This window comes from Pimephales promelas, chromosome 13 (assembly GCF_988280905.1).
Source record: "Pimephales promelas chromosome 13, fPimPro1.hap1.1, whole genome shotgun sequence".
NCBI lineage: Eukaryota > Metazoa > Chordata > Actinopteri > Cypriniformes > Leuciscidae > Pimephales > Pimephales promelas.
Genome location: NC_142781.1, coordinates 2,686,040 through 2,703,430, shown reverse-complemented (window position 1 = coordinate 2,703,430; position 17,391 = coordinate 2,686,040). Strand labels below are relative to the sequence as shown.

The 17,391-nt window shown below is 36.1% G+C and overlaps 1 protein-coding gene across 20 annotated transcripts in view; it reads left to right on the top strand.

Annotated features, from left to right (window-relative positions):
* The window catches only part of ptprk (protein tyrosine phosphatase receptor type K), a 244,359-nt gene extending 229,304 nt beyond the window's left edge, over positions 1–15,055 (top strand). For 12 of the 20 annotated variants that reach the window (XM_089118330.1, XM_089118329.1, XM_089118328.1 and 9 more), the window contains 6 exons: positions 209–382; positions 7,087–7,218; positions 7,889–8,014; positions 9,469–9,632; positions 10,422–10,557; positions 14,086–15,055. In XM_089118330.1, the coding sequence (XP_088974456.1) occupies positions 209–382; positions 7,087–7,218; positions 7,889–8,014; positions 9,469–9,632; positions 10,422–10,557; positions 14,086–14,139 (786 nt within the window). In that variant the 3' untranslated portion in view covers positions 14,140–15,055. Of the gene's footprint in view, positions 1–208; positions 383–4,973; positions 4,992–7,086; positions 7,219–7,888; positions 8,015–9,468; positions 9,633–10,421; positions 10,558–14,085 lie in introns of all 20 variants that reach the window. The other 8 variants (XM_089118314.1, XM_089118316.1, XM_089118317.1 and 5 more) reach the window with 1 other exon arrangement.
* The last annotated feature ends 2,336 nt before the right edge of the window (positions 15,056–17,391 follow it).

Genomic DNA, 17,391 nt, shown 5'->3' with positions numbered 1-17,391 from the left:
CGGTGAAATAGTAAAATTCCAATAAAAACACACACCTGTGCCAAGTTTTTTTGCAGTTAGCTTTAACACAGGCGAAGTGATCAAAAAAACAAAACTGAAAATGGAGGATGCACAAGGGTTAACAACAAAAGCTCAGAATTGGCCTCAGCTGCAGTGAAAGGTCGCCTCCAGACTTGTGATCGTGATGTGTCCACTGTGTGTTGTCCAGACGCTGAACTCAGTGACCCCTCAGCCTCAGCCTGAAGACTGCAGCATTGCACTCCTTCCTCGAAATCACGACAAGAACCGCTTCATGGACAACCTCCCGCCCGACCGCTGCCTGCCCTTCCTCATCACCATCGACGGAGAGAGCAGTAATTACATCAACGCAGCGCTCATGGATGTAAGAAAACCTCGCTGTCTCTCTTCTCCTCGTCTCCTTTAACGTTAGACACACGCTCTGCTCCAAAACCCAGTGAGCTGCGGACGGAGGCCAGCCAACAGGCACCCAGACTGCAACATACACGCCAAATATACTCAATAAAATTGTGGCGACAGATTACGAGCAATATTGTAAAAAAAAAAAATTGAGTTAGAATGAATCAAATTGATTCGTTAAAAGATGAGTTTTAAAAAGTAAAATGTAAACAAAGATACCTGAATAACAGACAGGCAGACATCAGAGATTATTTTTCATTGCCAACATTGAAGACACCAGATGATAACAAGCAGAATCACTGAAGGAAAGACAGAAACAAGAACTACAGGCTTACACGAATCAACTGGAAAGACATTATATCTCTCTTATTACAAACCAGATAGACTTATTAGTCTACAGTTCTTTTGGGGAATTAACCGGCTTAGATGTTGATGTTTTATTGAAAATGTGGTAACACTTTACAATAAGGTTCATTACACTCTAAAAAATGCTGGGTTGTTTTAACCCAATTTTGGGTCAAATATGGACAAACCCGAAATGTTGGGTTAAAAATGTAATGTAAAAATTTAACCCAACGGCTGGGTTAGTCCATATTTGACCCAAAGTTGGGTTAAAACAACCCAGCATTTTTTAGAGTGTAGTTAACATTAGTAAGTGCATTAACTAACATGAACTAACGATTAGTTACAGTGTTTATTAATGTTAGGGTAACACTTTATAATCACTACACGCTAATAATCATTAGTTAAGCATGAGTAAACCATTAATTCATCATTCATAAAGCCTTAATAGACACTAATAAGCAGTTCATAAATACAGCTTTCTTCTTGATTTAAAAGCATATCTATAATTTGTTTAATAGTTGTATTTTCATCCTTTATTAGTGATCAATTTATCATTTCTAAATGAAGAATTGCATTTTTTTATAAACCAGTTATTTAAGAGTTTTCAGTGGTTCGTACGATTACTTAGAGCGTGTAAGTAAATGATTAATAAACTATTTAAATGTACATTCATACATCTTATTATTCAGACATATAGTGATGGTAACTTAATAAATGCTTTATTAACATGTATTAATGCTGTAATTCAGGGTTAATTCGGGTAGTTATCATTGGTCAGCTGACTATGTTCGTGAGCTCATCTAAAGTGAGGACTAGTCATGCCTTGTAAAGCATTTTTAAAGGCTGTTAAATATGTTCTGTATCACTGCGTTGTGTTTGTGACATTTTACTGTTTAGAAGAATGACGAGTCTTTAAATCGCCTTTATAAATGCTTTACAAAGCATGAATAGTCCTCACTTTAGATTAGCTCACAAAAATAGTTAACTAACCACTACTAAATGCTTTATAACTACCTGTATTTACTACATTTACTTACACTTTCTAAGTGATCTTATGAATGACTGACAACTCTTAAACAACTGGTTTGTAAATAATGCTATACTTCATTTAGAAATTATTAATTGATCATTAACAAAGAATGAAAATACAATTATTAAACGCATTATAGATATGCGTATAAATCAAGAAAAAAACATGTATAGCTATATTTATAAACTGCATATTAATGTCTATTCATGTTTTATAAATGATGTATTAACTGTTTACTCATGCTTAACTAATGATTAATAGCGTGCAGTTATTATAAAGTGTAACCTTTGAGGTAGATAACATATTAGTAAATGTTGGAATTAATATTAACTAAGATTAATAGATACATATTGTACATGTTAACTAATGAACCTTATTGTAAAGTGTTACCGAAAATGTTTGTTCACCATTATGATGATCAGTGTTTCGTTTAGAGTCTTGGCTTTTTATGCGAGTCTGTGGTTTTTGCTAAAGCACATCATTTGTTGCAAAGGAAGGCGTAAACAAAGATGCTCATTTGATAAAGGTTTTATCATCGTAAAGAAACATGATTGACTGATGTCATAAATTATCAAAATATGTTCAGTAACAATATTTTGTTGGCTCTGATGAGACATTATGAATTTTTCTATTTGTAAATACACTGTATGGTTTTTTTTTATTAATACAGTCTGTCTTTAAAAAAAAACTATAGTGAATTTAAAACTAAAAATTCATGTTTATGGCTTCCTTTCCAAAACCATTTGCTTTAGTGAAACACTGTTACAAAAACCACAAACTCAAAACACCAAGAGTCAATCAGCCCAACTAAAGCAAACACTGATCACCGTAACGGCGAACACACACACAAGAAGAGCTTCTGTTGATGAATGACAGAAATAACATTAGTCTGGTTGTAATAAGAGAGATTTAATGTGTCTTTAGTGCACTTGAAGTTCTTGTGTTTCTTTTTTCTTCATAGTTATCATCTAAATTGTACTTCATTTTTTGTGTTTTAAATGGTTGACTTTTAAGCACTTAATTTGATGAACTCTAACTCAAATCTTATTTGTGGGATTTTATTAATAATATTGCTTGTAATTTATTGAAACAATTTTATTGAGTGGATATAGTGTATTATTTTTTACGGTGTAGTGTTGGCCTAGATCCGGGCCCACACCAGACGTGGGCAGCTTAAATTTGCCGCCTTGTATTAGTACACATCGCTTTTATCGGATCAGCCAGTTCAGTTAAAAAAAAAGGTGCATGGAGTAGTTTTTAGTAGTTAAAAACACACTGATAACAGTTCAATGTAAGTAAAATGAATCATTTTACCCCAGTATTTGTGCCGTCGATTCTTAATGCGAATTAAAGCGCACGTTGGCTTAGCGACATGCTAATCGAACTCTTTGGAGTTATTGTGCGCTACTTGACCGCGAGATCGCTCAGTGGATTTTGGAACGGAGCTACAGAAAGCTAGAGACAAATCCAGGTGGCAAGTCCTTTGAGTTGGACAGATGTTAGCGTGAGCCACTTTAAAACCTAGTCCGAGACCATCATTTGTCTTTCAATTTTGTACCATCATTAATGAATTCTTCTTGATGGCTGTATGTGGTCCTAAATTGGTCATTCCTTTATTTGGGTTTCCAAAAATAATAGTCCAAATTTTTTTTTGGTAACCTTATTGGAAAGGGCGAGGTAAGTGTATCTGTGAATCTCTTGCTTTAAAGGAGTAGTTCACTTTAAAAAAAAACTTTTGCTGATAATTTACTCACCCCCATGTCATCCAAGATGTCCATGTCTTTCTTTCTTCAGTCGAAAAGAAATTAAGGATTTTCATGAAAACATTAAAGGATTTTCTCCATATAATGGACTTCAATGGGAACCAAACGGTTCAAGGTCCAAATGAGAGTTTCAGTGCAAACTGTTCAAAGGGCTTTAAACGACTCCAGACGATGAATAAGGGTCTTATCAAGCGAAACGATCGCTCATTTAATAAATAAATAACAAAGTTTAAGTTTTATATATATATTTTTTATATAGGACCCGTCGAGTCATGACTCGAAAAAATATTTCTTCGTTTTGATGAACGAGTTCGAACAGGAGAGTCACGAACGTGCATCACAGAACAGAGCAAGGCGACCATTTGAGCTTATAAAACTTAAACTTTTTTATTTATTTATTAAACGAGCGATCTTTTCGCTTGATAAGACCTTTATTTATCACCTGCAGTCGTTTAAAGCACTTTGAAGCTGCACTGAAACCCTTATTTTGACCTTGAACCGTTTGGACCCCATTGAAGTCCATTATATGGAGAAAAATCCTGGAATGTTTTCATCAAAAACCTTCATTTCTTTTCGACTGAGGAAAGAAAGACATGGACATCTTGGATGACATGGGGGTGAGTAAATTATCAGCAAAAGTTTGTTAAAAAGTGAACTACTCCTTTAATTCTGTCATTTATTAAAAGACAAGTTGACTCAAATTGCAAACGTTCTGTCATCATTACTCACCCGCAAGTCATTTTAAAACCTGGATGATCTTTCTTTCTTTCTTTCTTTCTCTCTCTCTTTCTTTCTTTCTTTCTTTCTTTCTTTCTTTCTTTCTTTCTTTCTTTCTTTCTTTCTTTCTTTCTTTCTTTCTTTCTTTCTTTCTGTGGAACACAAATGGAGATGTTTAGCACAGTGTTTCCTTCATACCACACACACACTTGCTCACACTCGAGACGACATGTTTGAGTCCTGATATAGAAACCTGTTCTGGGCGCACGAGATTTCATGATTTCATTATGTCCTGCCCACAGATTCTTCAGAATCTCTCCGTTTGTCTTCCACGGAAGAAAGAAAGTCAGTCAGACAGGTCTGGAATGACACGAGGGCGAGTTTCTGATCTGAGAATGCATTTGTTCAGTATTCAGTTTGGTATGCCTCCATCTCCGAGAGGTTCATGTGTCATGGCAGTGAAGCAACGAATCCGCTCGTGTCCGTCTAATGTAGAGCACCGTCTTTCCGTACGTCATACAGAACGACATGTTCATTCAGTGGCGTCTTCACAGCCGATGACCTTTGACCCTGGGAGATGGTGTTCTGACAGCCAGAACCAGCTAGTTTGACAGATGAGCTCAAAAAGTTGTGATTTTAGAGGGTAATTTTAAATGGCTTCCTCGTACGCTTCACAAACTCTTGGACTTTTTTTAACCAAGCCGTCAGAAGAGTACCAGGTAATTTCTGATTCAGTTCTGCCTCTGTTAGACTGGATTTGTTTCGTGGCTTTAGTGGTATGTCAGCACTTTCCATTCAACCTCTCTCTCTATATTGGGTTTGCTCCAGCATGCTAAGGAAAATGAATGCATTAAATAACTTACAGAGACGTACATTTATCACACATATGAACCGACAAACGTTTACATCACTCTCTCATTTCCGAACGCTCACTGTGGCCCCTGCATGATCATACACATCCACGCGTCGCCATCCTGAGAAGACTTCCATGTTTGTCTTGTTTGTGTGTAAGTGTCTCAAAGCAGAGTAAGAGTTTGCAGGAAGTACATTGTGGTGGAAGTTCTTGTCTATTGATTCTGGTTACACTGTAAAAATGAATATGCTTTATCTAATCAATCAAATGGTGGGAACAGATTACAAGCAATATTATTAATTAAATTGCACAAGTTAGAATTGAGTAATAAATAATCAAATTATTCCTTAAAAGTTAACCATTTAAAATTAGTAAAAAAAAATAAACAAAAATAACAGATTCATTATTTTTAATTGCCAACATTGAAGACACCTGATGTTAACCTCTTAACTGTCACCCCCCCCCCCCCTTTTTTTTTTTTGAATAGACATGAAAATGCACATTTCGAACTTAAATGGCTGTAATTCAAGAATGCTTTGGAATATAGACGTATGATTGGTCTTGTTTTAAAGAAGACATTTGGCAGATTTTTGTAGAAGTGAAATAAATTAAGAAAGTGAAACAGAAAAAAGTTATAGAAGTTTGAGTTTATGGAAATGTACAATGTAAAAATATTAATTATTCATATTTTACATAAAATATATATTTTCAAAACCTGGGCTACTCTAAAACGGCAGAAAGATCAAAGCCAAAAATCTGAACAAGTTGTGTTTCAAATTTTAGGTTGATATCTCAAAAAATGAGCTTTCAGTAAGATTTTGTTTGGGCGCAGTACCGAACGCTTCCACTAGGGCACAATCAGACTCCATTACTGCCCATATAAGGGCGTCTGCATTTCCATTCATGTTTTGAGTGATATGAACCATTATTTTCACAATTTTCATAGAATTAGAGATCCTATTCAGAAGTAGTATGGGAAGTTTGGCAGATTTTGATATGAATTGAACCTCTAAGAAACACATACAAAGAACACGCATGTAAGTCATAGCTAGCAGCCACGTCACAAATGGTGAATTTATTATTTTTTCTTAATATTTCAAACTTTTCAGACCTTTTTTTTCCAAAATAATTGAATGGATTCTATCTTTTGAACTTTTGGCATGAAAACAAACTGAGGTTTCTACCATTTTTTCATGATTTTTCATGTTGACTGCTATTTTAAAATAAAGGTCTGAACACGCCTTATGAGTATGAAAATATTCTTGTTGCATATTGATAAATTATGGCTTCTCTGTAATATATTTTGAAAATCATTCACCAAATATGGAAACTAGAGATTGTAAGCTTTCAAATGATATATAGTTTGTCAATATTATTTAAGGTATTTACTAAGATATTATTGTTTTAAAAATATAGTGGCAAACGTCCCACCTGTGGGACGGTGACAGTTAAGTTTAACAAGCAGAATCACTGAAGGAGAAAACCGTCATTTTAAAACAATCCTAAAACACTGATCACCATAATGGTGACTTAAATGTACTTTTTTTAGGTTTACTCTAAATTAATTGTATTAATTATTACTCAATTCTATTGTTAAATTGAATTAATGATATTGCTTGTAATCTGTTGCCACAATTGTTTTTTTATTAGATAAAGCGCGTTCATTTTTACAGTGTACCATCTAAATTGTGCTATTTGCAGTTACTCATTTTAAATGGTTGACTTGAGCACTTCATTTGATTATTTCAAACTCAAATCTTATCTGTTGGATTTTATTAATAATATTGCTTGTAATCTCTTGCCACAATTTTTCGGATGGATATAGTGTATCTATATCTGTCACTGTGGCCCCTGCATGATCACGCGTCGCCATCCTGAGAAGACTTCCATCTCTGTCTTGTTAGTGTGTGAGTGTCAGAGTGAGAGTTTGCTGGAAGTACATTGTTCTCTATGTCGTGCAGAGCTACAGGCAGCCGGCCGCGTTCATCGTGACCCAGCATCCACTACCCAACACCGTCAAGGACTTCTGGAGGCTGGTGTACGATTATGGATGCACCTCCATCGTCATGCTGAACGAGATCGATTTGGCTCAGGTGAGATTCAAGCTGAAGTGTCGTGAAGTGTCCGATTTTCATTTATAGTCCCCCTGTAGTCAATAATTTGATCCCTTAAGCCTCATCTTTGATCACCAAAATGACATATTTTAAAGTTTTTTTATTATATACTGTAAATGTCTTGAATGTAACTCGACACCCTTGCCTCATTTAGTATGCGTAGTTCTATGAATATGCAAATGAACCCCACCTCACTCACTCAGAGATCCACTTGTTGACGATCACACGTTGATCTGATTGGTTACAAGGTCGTTTGTTACGTCAGAATCAGGCATGAAAAAAGTATGAAAAGGGGCGGGGCCTGGTTGAGTTAGTAGTATGTTAAACTGCCGGTTATGATAAGGGGCGGGACATTTCCCAAACACACTCGAAGTGCTCGACCAATCACAACACACTGATCCAGCCGACCAATCAGAGCACAGTGTGCTTTTCAGAAGGAGGGGCTTCATAGAGACAGGAAGTGAACAGAGCGTTACTGACAGCTGATCCACAACAATGGAGAATATGAGAAAATAATCAACATTCAAGCAGGAAAACCTGTTCTAGAAGAGCCTGAAACACATCAAGACTTTGTAAAAGGGCAGAATAGCTGACTGTAGTGTAAAAAGACTGCTGTGTTTGATGATGAGAGTGTAATGTGTGTGTACAGGGTTGTCCTCAGTACTGGCCGGAGGAGGGGATGCTGAGATACGGGCCTGTACAGGTGGACTGCATATCCAGCTCCATGGACTGCGACGTCATCAGTCGTCTCTTCAGGATATGCAACCTGACCAGAGTGAGTTTCACACATCTCTGCCAGAGTTGTAGTACTCGAGACTCGGACTCGGACTCGAGACCATATTTTAATGGTCTTGGTCTTGTCATGGACTCGTGTGCATTTGGACTCGGAATTGACTCGTACTCGAACATTTTTATTTTTTTTTTGGACTCGGAATTATTCCCGAGTCCACTCGAGTTCAATTCAAAATATTTTTCATGATTATTAATGTATGTTAATAAAATAATTCTTTAAATTGATTGACACGCCCAGTGATTGGTGATTTTCTAGTGCGCAACTGCGCATGACAAATTGTAATAAAATTACTTTTAAAACCACCTACTATGTGGCCTTTTTACCCTAAACTGATCATATTTTTTAAACTCTAAGTAAATTCAGTAAAAAAAAAAAAGGATTTCTCTAAGTAAATAAAAGTAAATTAGGTAATCAACCGTCTCTGGTCTCGGTCTCGACTCGGACTCGACCGTCTCTGGTCTCGGACTCGACTCTCTATGGACTCGGTCTTGACTCAGACTCGACTCTCTCTGGTCTCGGTGTCGACTCGGACTCGAGTGAGGTGGTCTCGACTACAACACTGATCTCTGCAGAGCCGCACATCTGTCTTGGTTAGACTTGCATCATTATATGCGACCCTGGACCACAAAACTGGGTCAATTTCTATAAAGAAAGATAAATACATCATCGGAAAGATGAATAAATACGCTTTCCGTTCCAATGTATGGTTTGATAGGATAGATAAATCAAATATTTCACATTTTCAATATTTTGTGCAAAAAACCTAAACATTGAGAAAATCGCCTTTAAACTTCTTCATTTATGTTCACGAATGTGCTGCACTCACTCACAAAAAAAATATGTTTTATATATTTACAAAATATCCTCATGGAACATGTTTACTTAATATCCTGATGATTTTCGGCATACAAGAAAAATCAATAATTTTGACCCGTGCAATGTATTGTTTATTTATTTATTTAGAAAAGGGACAGTGTACATTAATAAACATTCTTAAATGTAAATGTACCCAAATTAGGCTAGTTTTCATTGGTAGTCCCTTTGCCAGATGTTATTAGGCTCTTAACTAGAAAAAAAGAGTTAAAAATTACAGCAACACAACAGTCATAAAACTAGAAGTATACAAAAAGACAATGTATATACAGACACAATTAAACCAAAAAACAAAAAAGAAATTAAAAATAATTGAATTAAGTATGAAAGAATAGGTCTATAATAAAATTAATAATAAGGTTAGTAATAATAATAATAGAGGAGCAGCGTTAATGTTCACAGTGTTGGTTATGTAGAAGCCATTTCTTAAAATTAAGCTTAAATGATGAGCACTCTCTAATTGGTTGAGGTACTGTATTCCACTGATTGTTGGTATTGCCACAAATAAACCCGTGCGACCGGGTCACATATTGACGTGTGTGTGTGTGTGTGTGTGCCCCAAGCCTCAGGAAGGTTACCTGATGGTCCGACAGTTCCAGTACCTGGGGTGGGCGGGGCATAGGGAAGTCCCCGCCTCCAAGCGCTCGTTCCTCAAACTGATCCTCCAGGTGGACAAATGGCAGGAGGAGTGTGAGGAAGGCGACGGACGCACTATTATACACTGCCTGTGAGTACAGATGTCAATCACAACACACACATGCTCATGGTGTCAAATCTACTGTATAGCCATGAACAAACCAAATACTCTTGAATACTGATCTTGTCAATCGGTATTTCCTGATATAAGTCCACTGAAATCAGATTTACCCACGCTCAACATCACATGAAGAACAAACTCTGACTCATTTATCAAGCACTTTTACTGTGTCAAGTAATAAACACTTCAATTCTTTACCATACTTTTTAAAAGAAACAACATACTCACAAAGAAAAGATTTGCGCGTGAATTAAAGGTTAAATGTCTCCGGACACTTAATTGCATGTTAATTGGAATTAAATGAAAACGTATTATAGTTTCAATTTATATAAATGTAATTATCTAAACTGAAGAGTGCTTTTTGACCAACTTTATATGCAGTTATGTTAACTAAAATATGCTTATATTTTTAGTAGCAATTTGGTACATTTTAAATATATTAACTTGAAATGTAATATCAAATCACACATTACAGTTAAAATGTATTATAAGTGCACATGCCTACACATGAAAATAAGTGCACTTCTTAAATTTGCAAGCAAGTTAAATTTGATATCATTACACATTTTAAAAGATGTCAAGAAACACAGCGTCTGTTTTAGTGCACTTAAATGGCCTTTTATTTCATCAGCAAGCGCAGTGTTTTAAATACACTGTTCCTCACGATCTCGAGCGGCTCTCTCCATGAGAATATCTGTGAGGAGGAAGTCTTACCCACAGTACGGGGAAATCTTCTGACGTGTGTGTGTGTGTGTGTAGGAATGGAGGCGGCCGCAGTGGGATGTTCTGTGCCATCAGTATTGTGTGTGAGATGATAAAGCGGCAGAATGTTGTTGACGTCTTTCATGCGGTGAAGAGTCTGAGGAACAGCAAGCCCAACATGGTGGACAGCCCGGTATGAACACACACTACACTAACACACACACACTCACTCACTCACTAGTGTCAGCAGGATGAGGAAGTCACTGGAAGCAACACCTTCTGTAAAGGTGACATACAGTACAGTACCCGTGCTACACGTAATTACTATAGTAATAACAGTAAATGATGTATAATTACAAGCAAGTAACCCAAACTGGTTACACTTTATTTGAAGGTGTCATTCGGCGCGTTTCCATTACAGATTTACGCAAAACTTTTACCATATTTTCCAAATGTCGATAAAAAACTATTGCGAAATGACGGTGTTTCCATTAAACGATGTTATGCGACTAAAACGTCTTTTTTTCCTCTCGCGATAAGTCATTCCAAAAATTATGGCAACGGACTTTGGTAGGTTTATAACCTATTTCACAGCCATGCACCGCACTCGACATTATTATTATTATTATTAATGGAAGGAGACGTGGTGTGTTATCCAAGCATTAATGGCAGGGAAAGACACAGAGTTCCTCGGTGTTTCTCCCTTATTTCTGCTTCGATGTCTTGATGGCAGTTCTTTGAGGTTTAGAGAGGCTATTCCTGTAATTATTGTTTTTTTTTTTTTTAAATGAATTTAATAAAGAACTCTATCTCGTATTATGTCCAAACGGTCGTTGCAAAACGAAAAATGAACGGTTGTTGTATTTTTAAAATGCAAAGTTGAACACCAACGTTTTAGTTTGACCACACCAATGCTGCGCTATATACATCTCAACGAATTTTCAGATATTTGTTTATGACTTTTTGCCCCCTTTAAAACATTTAAAATATTCACAAATTAATATGGGAAAAATGTAGATTTTACTGGTTTTCTAAGGCCAAATTAGAACATGGATATTTCTGATATTTTTCCCGCAGTGCTGTATAGGCTATAGGTGAGTTATTATAAATGCGTCTGAAAAAATAACGAGCTAAAAACATAATCTCCGGATGCAGCTTTAGAGAGAACGGCACCTTTCATACGGATTACATAATCAGAAGGTTTTAGTTCACGATTCGAATTTGTTCTTTTTAAAGTGGACATTTCAAGCTTTAGTCTGTAAAGGCTATTGGTTCAGTTCTCGCGCTCCAGTTCACGAAGATCATAAAGCGCGCCTGATTGTTTTATGTTATTTTACAAAAGCACAACGTTTTCTTGTTATTGTGACATTACGCAAATAAAAGTAGTTGCGAATAATGTATTATTATTTTCTGTATAACCAGAAATGCTCGAGTATTTTAAGTTGTTTCCACTGTTGATGGGAAAATGAAAGTGTTCACGGCGCGGTCTCCAAACTTCACACACACTCTTGGATATTGGTCAAAATCGAGTGTTTATTTGTGATAATCTTAGCCCTATTATTATTATTGTCCAACCTGTACTATGAATGAGATGTGACGAATTTCTTTCTTCCGTTTATGGATAAAAGCGTCTTCTACATATGTAGCCTAATAAATGTTATAATAGGCTAATGATGATAATTATTATTATTATTTGCGGACACGGACCTAAAACACACTCCGTCTTCTAAGTCAGGTGACTGTAAATGCGCAAAATCCGTTTCCATTGCAGTTTTGCGAAAAAATCCTTTTTCGAATTGCCTGAAAAACCTCCTCATGCGAGCGTAAAATCTTTTTTGCGATAAACGGGAGTTTTTGCGAAATTGACGTGTTTCCATTGAGCGTATTTTCATTTTGCAATTTCAATTTGTGCAAATTGAAGGGTAATGGAAACGCAGTGATTGTTACGGTGTAATTATACATTTAGGTAGTGTGTGTTAATAGGCAACTACATGTACGTACTATAGAGTTAGGGTTTGGTTCAGGATTAGTTGCGCGTGTAATTATGCATAAAGCTGTGTTCACACTACACGCGACTTTGTCGCTGCAGGTCGCCTGTGGCTGCGCCGGAGGGTGTTCCCCACTACCGGTTGCCTAGTAATGTTTGGGAGTGACATTCACGGATGTTACTCTATGTTAGACAACTAATGCGTTTTATTGCCGCTACAAACAAATATTTTGGAAGGAAAAGTCTAAATATAAATAGAATCACTAAATAAAAATTCATAATATTAAAGATGAACGAGAAACAGTGAGTGCTCTTTGCCATTGCGGCTATTTAACTGCAGCAAACGGTCAAACACCGGTCTATCTGGGTTCCCGAAACCATTCAGTCTCGCGAAAATCGCTCTTTATTTACATAAAGTTAAACATTTCTCAACTTTGTCGCGTCGTCAGACACGCCCCATCCAGTCGCCGGCAGTCGCCCGCTCACCATTGAAAATGAATGGCATCGTGTTGCTTGGTTGCGTGTAGTGAACGCAGCTAAATTTGCTGTTATTACTGGTAAGTACATGTTACATATGTAACAAGGACACTGTAAAATAAAGTGTAAATAATACCTTCTGTAGGCTGTTACACGTAAGGAAAACACTTTATTTTTTATGTTACATACGTGTAACAGCCTACAGAAGGTACAAAATGACGGACCATGTGTAACTGCATGCTTTTCTCACACCTTTGTAACATATTTAAGTACTTGTTACATAGAGTAGTACAAAGTACTTTCTTAGTACTTAGTTACTGTGTAACACGTATGTAAGCGACTCGGCCTGTTGCATGTGCGTAATTACAATCTGTAAGTGTTCATTACACTTTGTTACATGTTATTACAACGTCTACTATTAAGTAATTACTCTGTATCACAGACGCCGTAAAATAAAGTGTTACCCTCACGGCTTATTTGTGTAATTACGCTGTAACAACATCGTCTTAAAATAAAGTGTAACCTCGTTGTATTTTCTGACAAGAATACCCCAGCATCTATACAACTAGATTTACATTTCCTTGAGAAGCAATGTGCTTGACAATAATCCAAAATAGACATCCTCTGAAAACATACAGTCTTAGAAGAAATGGTTCCATCCCCCGCTTCATATATGGAACTCCAAAATGGTTCTATACAGAACCATTTTTTTTTTTGTAAAAGGTTCTATTAGCCAAGTATGGAACCCCAGGGTTCTATATAGAACCCTTTTTTTAAGAGTGTACAGAACCTTTTAGGGGTTCCAAATACGTAGCGCTGATAGAACCTTTTAAGGTTCTATATAGAACCTTTTCTTCTAAGAGTGTAGTCAAATTATTTACACGGATCAATGAAAATACGGATACTCTTTTCAGTGTAATGCCTCATAACAAGGAGATTTCACACTGTAAATGCAAATGTACAACATTGAAAATAAATCGAATATAACCCAAGCCTAACGTCATTTATTATGAAAACCATGGTATGTCTCTCTCGTTTTACCATTTTTTTTTTAAAGACGGAGAGATTTTGTTCTTATTTTTAATTATTGATTGTATTCTCATTTCTTTCCGAATGGGTGTTTTAATGTTAATTGTCCAGCGCGTTGATTAATGAGTAGATAGATAGCGTTGAGCGAGAGAAGTGTTGACGATAAGCCGTTGTGGTTCACCACTTCCTCTGTCGTCCTGCTGAACATCTCTGTTGTGCTCTTCACAGGAGCAGTACCGCTTCTGCTACGACCTGGCCCTGGAGTACATCGAGACGTCCTAATGGACACCGCCGTGGAAATGTCTGTGCATCCGTGTTGACTTCATGGGACTCAAGTGCCCCCCGGTCGAGTTCATGTTTGGTTTTGTTCTTTTTTCACAGCCATTTGAAACACAAAGGCCGAGCTGTTGCATGCTGAAGACGCTCTTGATTTGCGTGTGTCTGTCACTGTTCCTGTTGATAACATGTGTAGCTGTACTCGTGTAGATGGACATCGCTTGACCGGAGAGCACTGAACTCCGCTCTAATGGCTGGCTTATTACGTTTCTTCTTTTCCTTTTTGGTAGCAGATGATGAGCATAAGCCAAAGACTTGTGTAAATATGTCTATAGGGATGAAGCACATTGTTTGTATTTATTGTTTACTTGCATTTTTGAAAGCTCAAAACAATCATTATCATTCCCCGTTTAGCCGAAATTTTCACTGCAAACACTCTTTGTATGAGACGGATTTAAGTAGTGTTATTTTTTTTGTTGTATTTGAAAAATGTATTATTTGAAAGCTTTTACGTGTTATTAGTGTTTTATTTTTTACGTAACGGCTGTGATTTTGTTGGTTTTTTCCGAGGAGATCTCCGAGAGGGACTCTGGAGAAAAGAGAAGAGCTCTATTTTTTCTGATGTTTTCACATTTGTATTGTGCTGGAAATGGAGAAGAAGAAAAAAACACAAACAATGAAGTGTATCATGAAAAATATATACAGTATTAGACTCTAGTGTATTTAGGATCAAAGCCAATTTAAGAAGAAAGTTACAGCCAATATTGATGCTGATTTTATAGAAAACAAAACAACAACAAACAACAAAATTCATCATGTGAAATAAGTTATGTATTTTTTGTCTGTAGTTGTTGGCTTTATGGCTGTAATACAATGTTAAAAGGTACAAATACTTTGAATAATAAAAGGACATGTGAAATAATGTGTTTCCTTTGATTTAAAATGGTTGGAATGAATGTGGAGAATTTCCCGGTTTTCCAAACGCCACAGTATTGCTGTCACGGGTCAGGTGGTTCAGATCAAGCGCTCGACAAAGGAGATACACGAGGATACTGAGACCAGAAAACAAACAAATCCCTGATAACAATATATATATATAATGTGCAGGGTTCCCACGGGTCATGGAATTTCTGGAATGTCATGGAATTTTAAAAGGTCTATTCCAGACATTGAAAGTCAGGAAATTTTACATATTTTTTGTCCAAGTCATGGAATATCAAGGAATTTAGTTTGTTGCTTTAAATTTTAGTTTCCATTTATCAAAATGTAATTTTTCTATACCTTTTTTTTTTTTTTATCACGCTGTTTGACACATCTTTCTGTATTGTTGTGCTTAGGCTATTTTCAGCACCATTTCCCGCTCAATTGGAAATCACTTAGTTAATAGGTACAGGGCCAGGCGGTGTAGTAGTGCAGCCGTGCAATAGACTGAAGTGAGCTCTCTTTTGTGTCTAAATAGACAAATACACACAACATTATGTCCGGTTTGGACAGTTTTCATGTAAACTATGTCGGTTATGTCTTAAACAGTTGTGAGTGTATCGGAGGTGTGCATCAGTGCAATTGGATCCGCATGGAAATGATCCGACGTCTTAAAGTGATAGTGGATAATAAACCTAATGAAAACATGAATAAGGGTCTTATCAAGCGAAACGATCGCTCATTTAATAAATAAATAAAAAAGTTTAAGTTTTATAAGCTCAAATGCTCGCCTTGCTCTGTTCTTTGATGAGCGTCCTGTTCGAACTCGTTCATCAAAATGAACGAATCTTTTGTCAATTTTGACAATTGTCAAATGACACGGAAAAAGATTTGTTCATTTTGATGAACGAGTTCGAACAGGAGAGTCACACAGAACAGAGCAAGGCGAGCATTTGAGCTTATAAAACTTAAACTTTGTTATTTATTTATTTATAGTTTCGCTTGATAAGACCCTTATTCATCGTCTGGAGTCGTTTAAAGCCCTTTGAACAGTTTGCACTGAAACTGTCTTTTGGATCTTGAACCGTTTGGTTCCCATTGAAGTCCATTATATGGAGAAAATCCTGGAATGTTTTCATCAAAATCCTTAATTTCTTTTCGACTGAAGAAAGAAAGACATGGACATCTTGGATGACGGGGGTGAGTAAATTATCAGCAATCGTTTTTTTTTTTAAAGTGAACTAATAGATTTAATAAGGATTAATTATATTCATTCAAATAAATATGTCTGCTTGAAAGAATAACGAATGATGTATGCAAGTAGTTACACAGAATGCATATATCATTCACTGAAAATACTGTTTTACTTTAGGAAAAGTGGTTTTAAAAGAAATACATGGTTAATAATAATTAGCTTACATTTAATTCAAAAGATCCAAAGACTTTCATTGGGATTTATTATCCCTTTGTAGTATTATTTATGTTTTTAAGTCAAATACCAACGAGATATTGTTTTCATGTTTTCTACCTCAGGTTGAAAATAAATTTAGAACAAACTAAACGCCAAATCTATTTCAATCAAGTCCTGCAGCCTTTGACTTAATTAGTTATTTTTAAAAGGAAAATACTTAATGTTTACAAAGCACTTCTTTAATTCCAAAGAAAGAGACTGATTAGGGCCTATTGTTTGTCATTTTATAATTTTGCATGTTGTGGCAGCGAAAAATAACACATTAAAATCTAGTGTTGAGTGTTCATGTGATATTATTGTGAAATTAATTGATAATAATCGTGATAATCCCTATATTTTATGTTGCATTATTTGAGTGTTATGTGGTGTGTGTTATGATGACGGTTCAGTATTTCCCTCAGCCTGCGATGAAGTTTGATTCTTCATGTGTTTTTCTCTTTAGCACCACTGTTGTATGATGATATGGTGCTTGTATTGTAAGTAGGCCTATGTTAAAAGTAGCGGCCTAGAAGATAACTCAGTCGAAAAAAAAGTCTGTTGGATTTACCACATATTTTGTAAATTACCGTTTTAAAATGTAAAATCTAGCTACACTTTGTTCTGTTAATGTTTACCTCTTTCGTTTTTACAGCCACAGCAGCCAGTTTATTATTTTTCTTTTCAGTAAAAACTTATTTTTATTTACAGAATTAAACGATTTATATTGCAGTGACCGTGGCGTCGAATGAACGCTTGTTTCGGGGATTTGGATTCCTGTTTGTTTCAGCTTCGCTTTGGCCCTGGTGTCATGAAGTCAGGCAGAGGATGTGGGATTTGAGTATGTCAGAGTAGTTTTGCAGAATCCCCGGTGCAGCTTTGCTTAACAA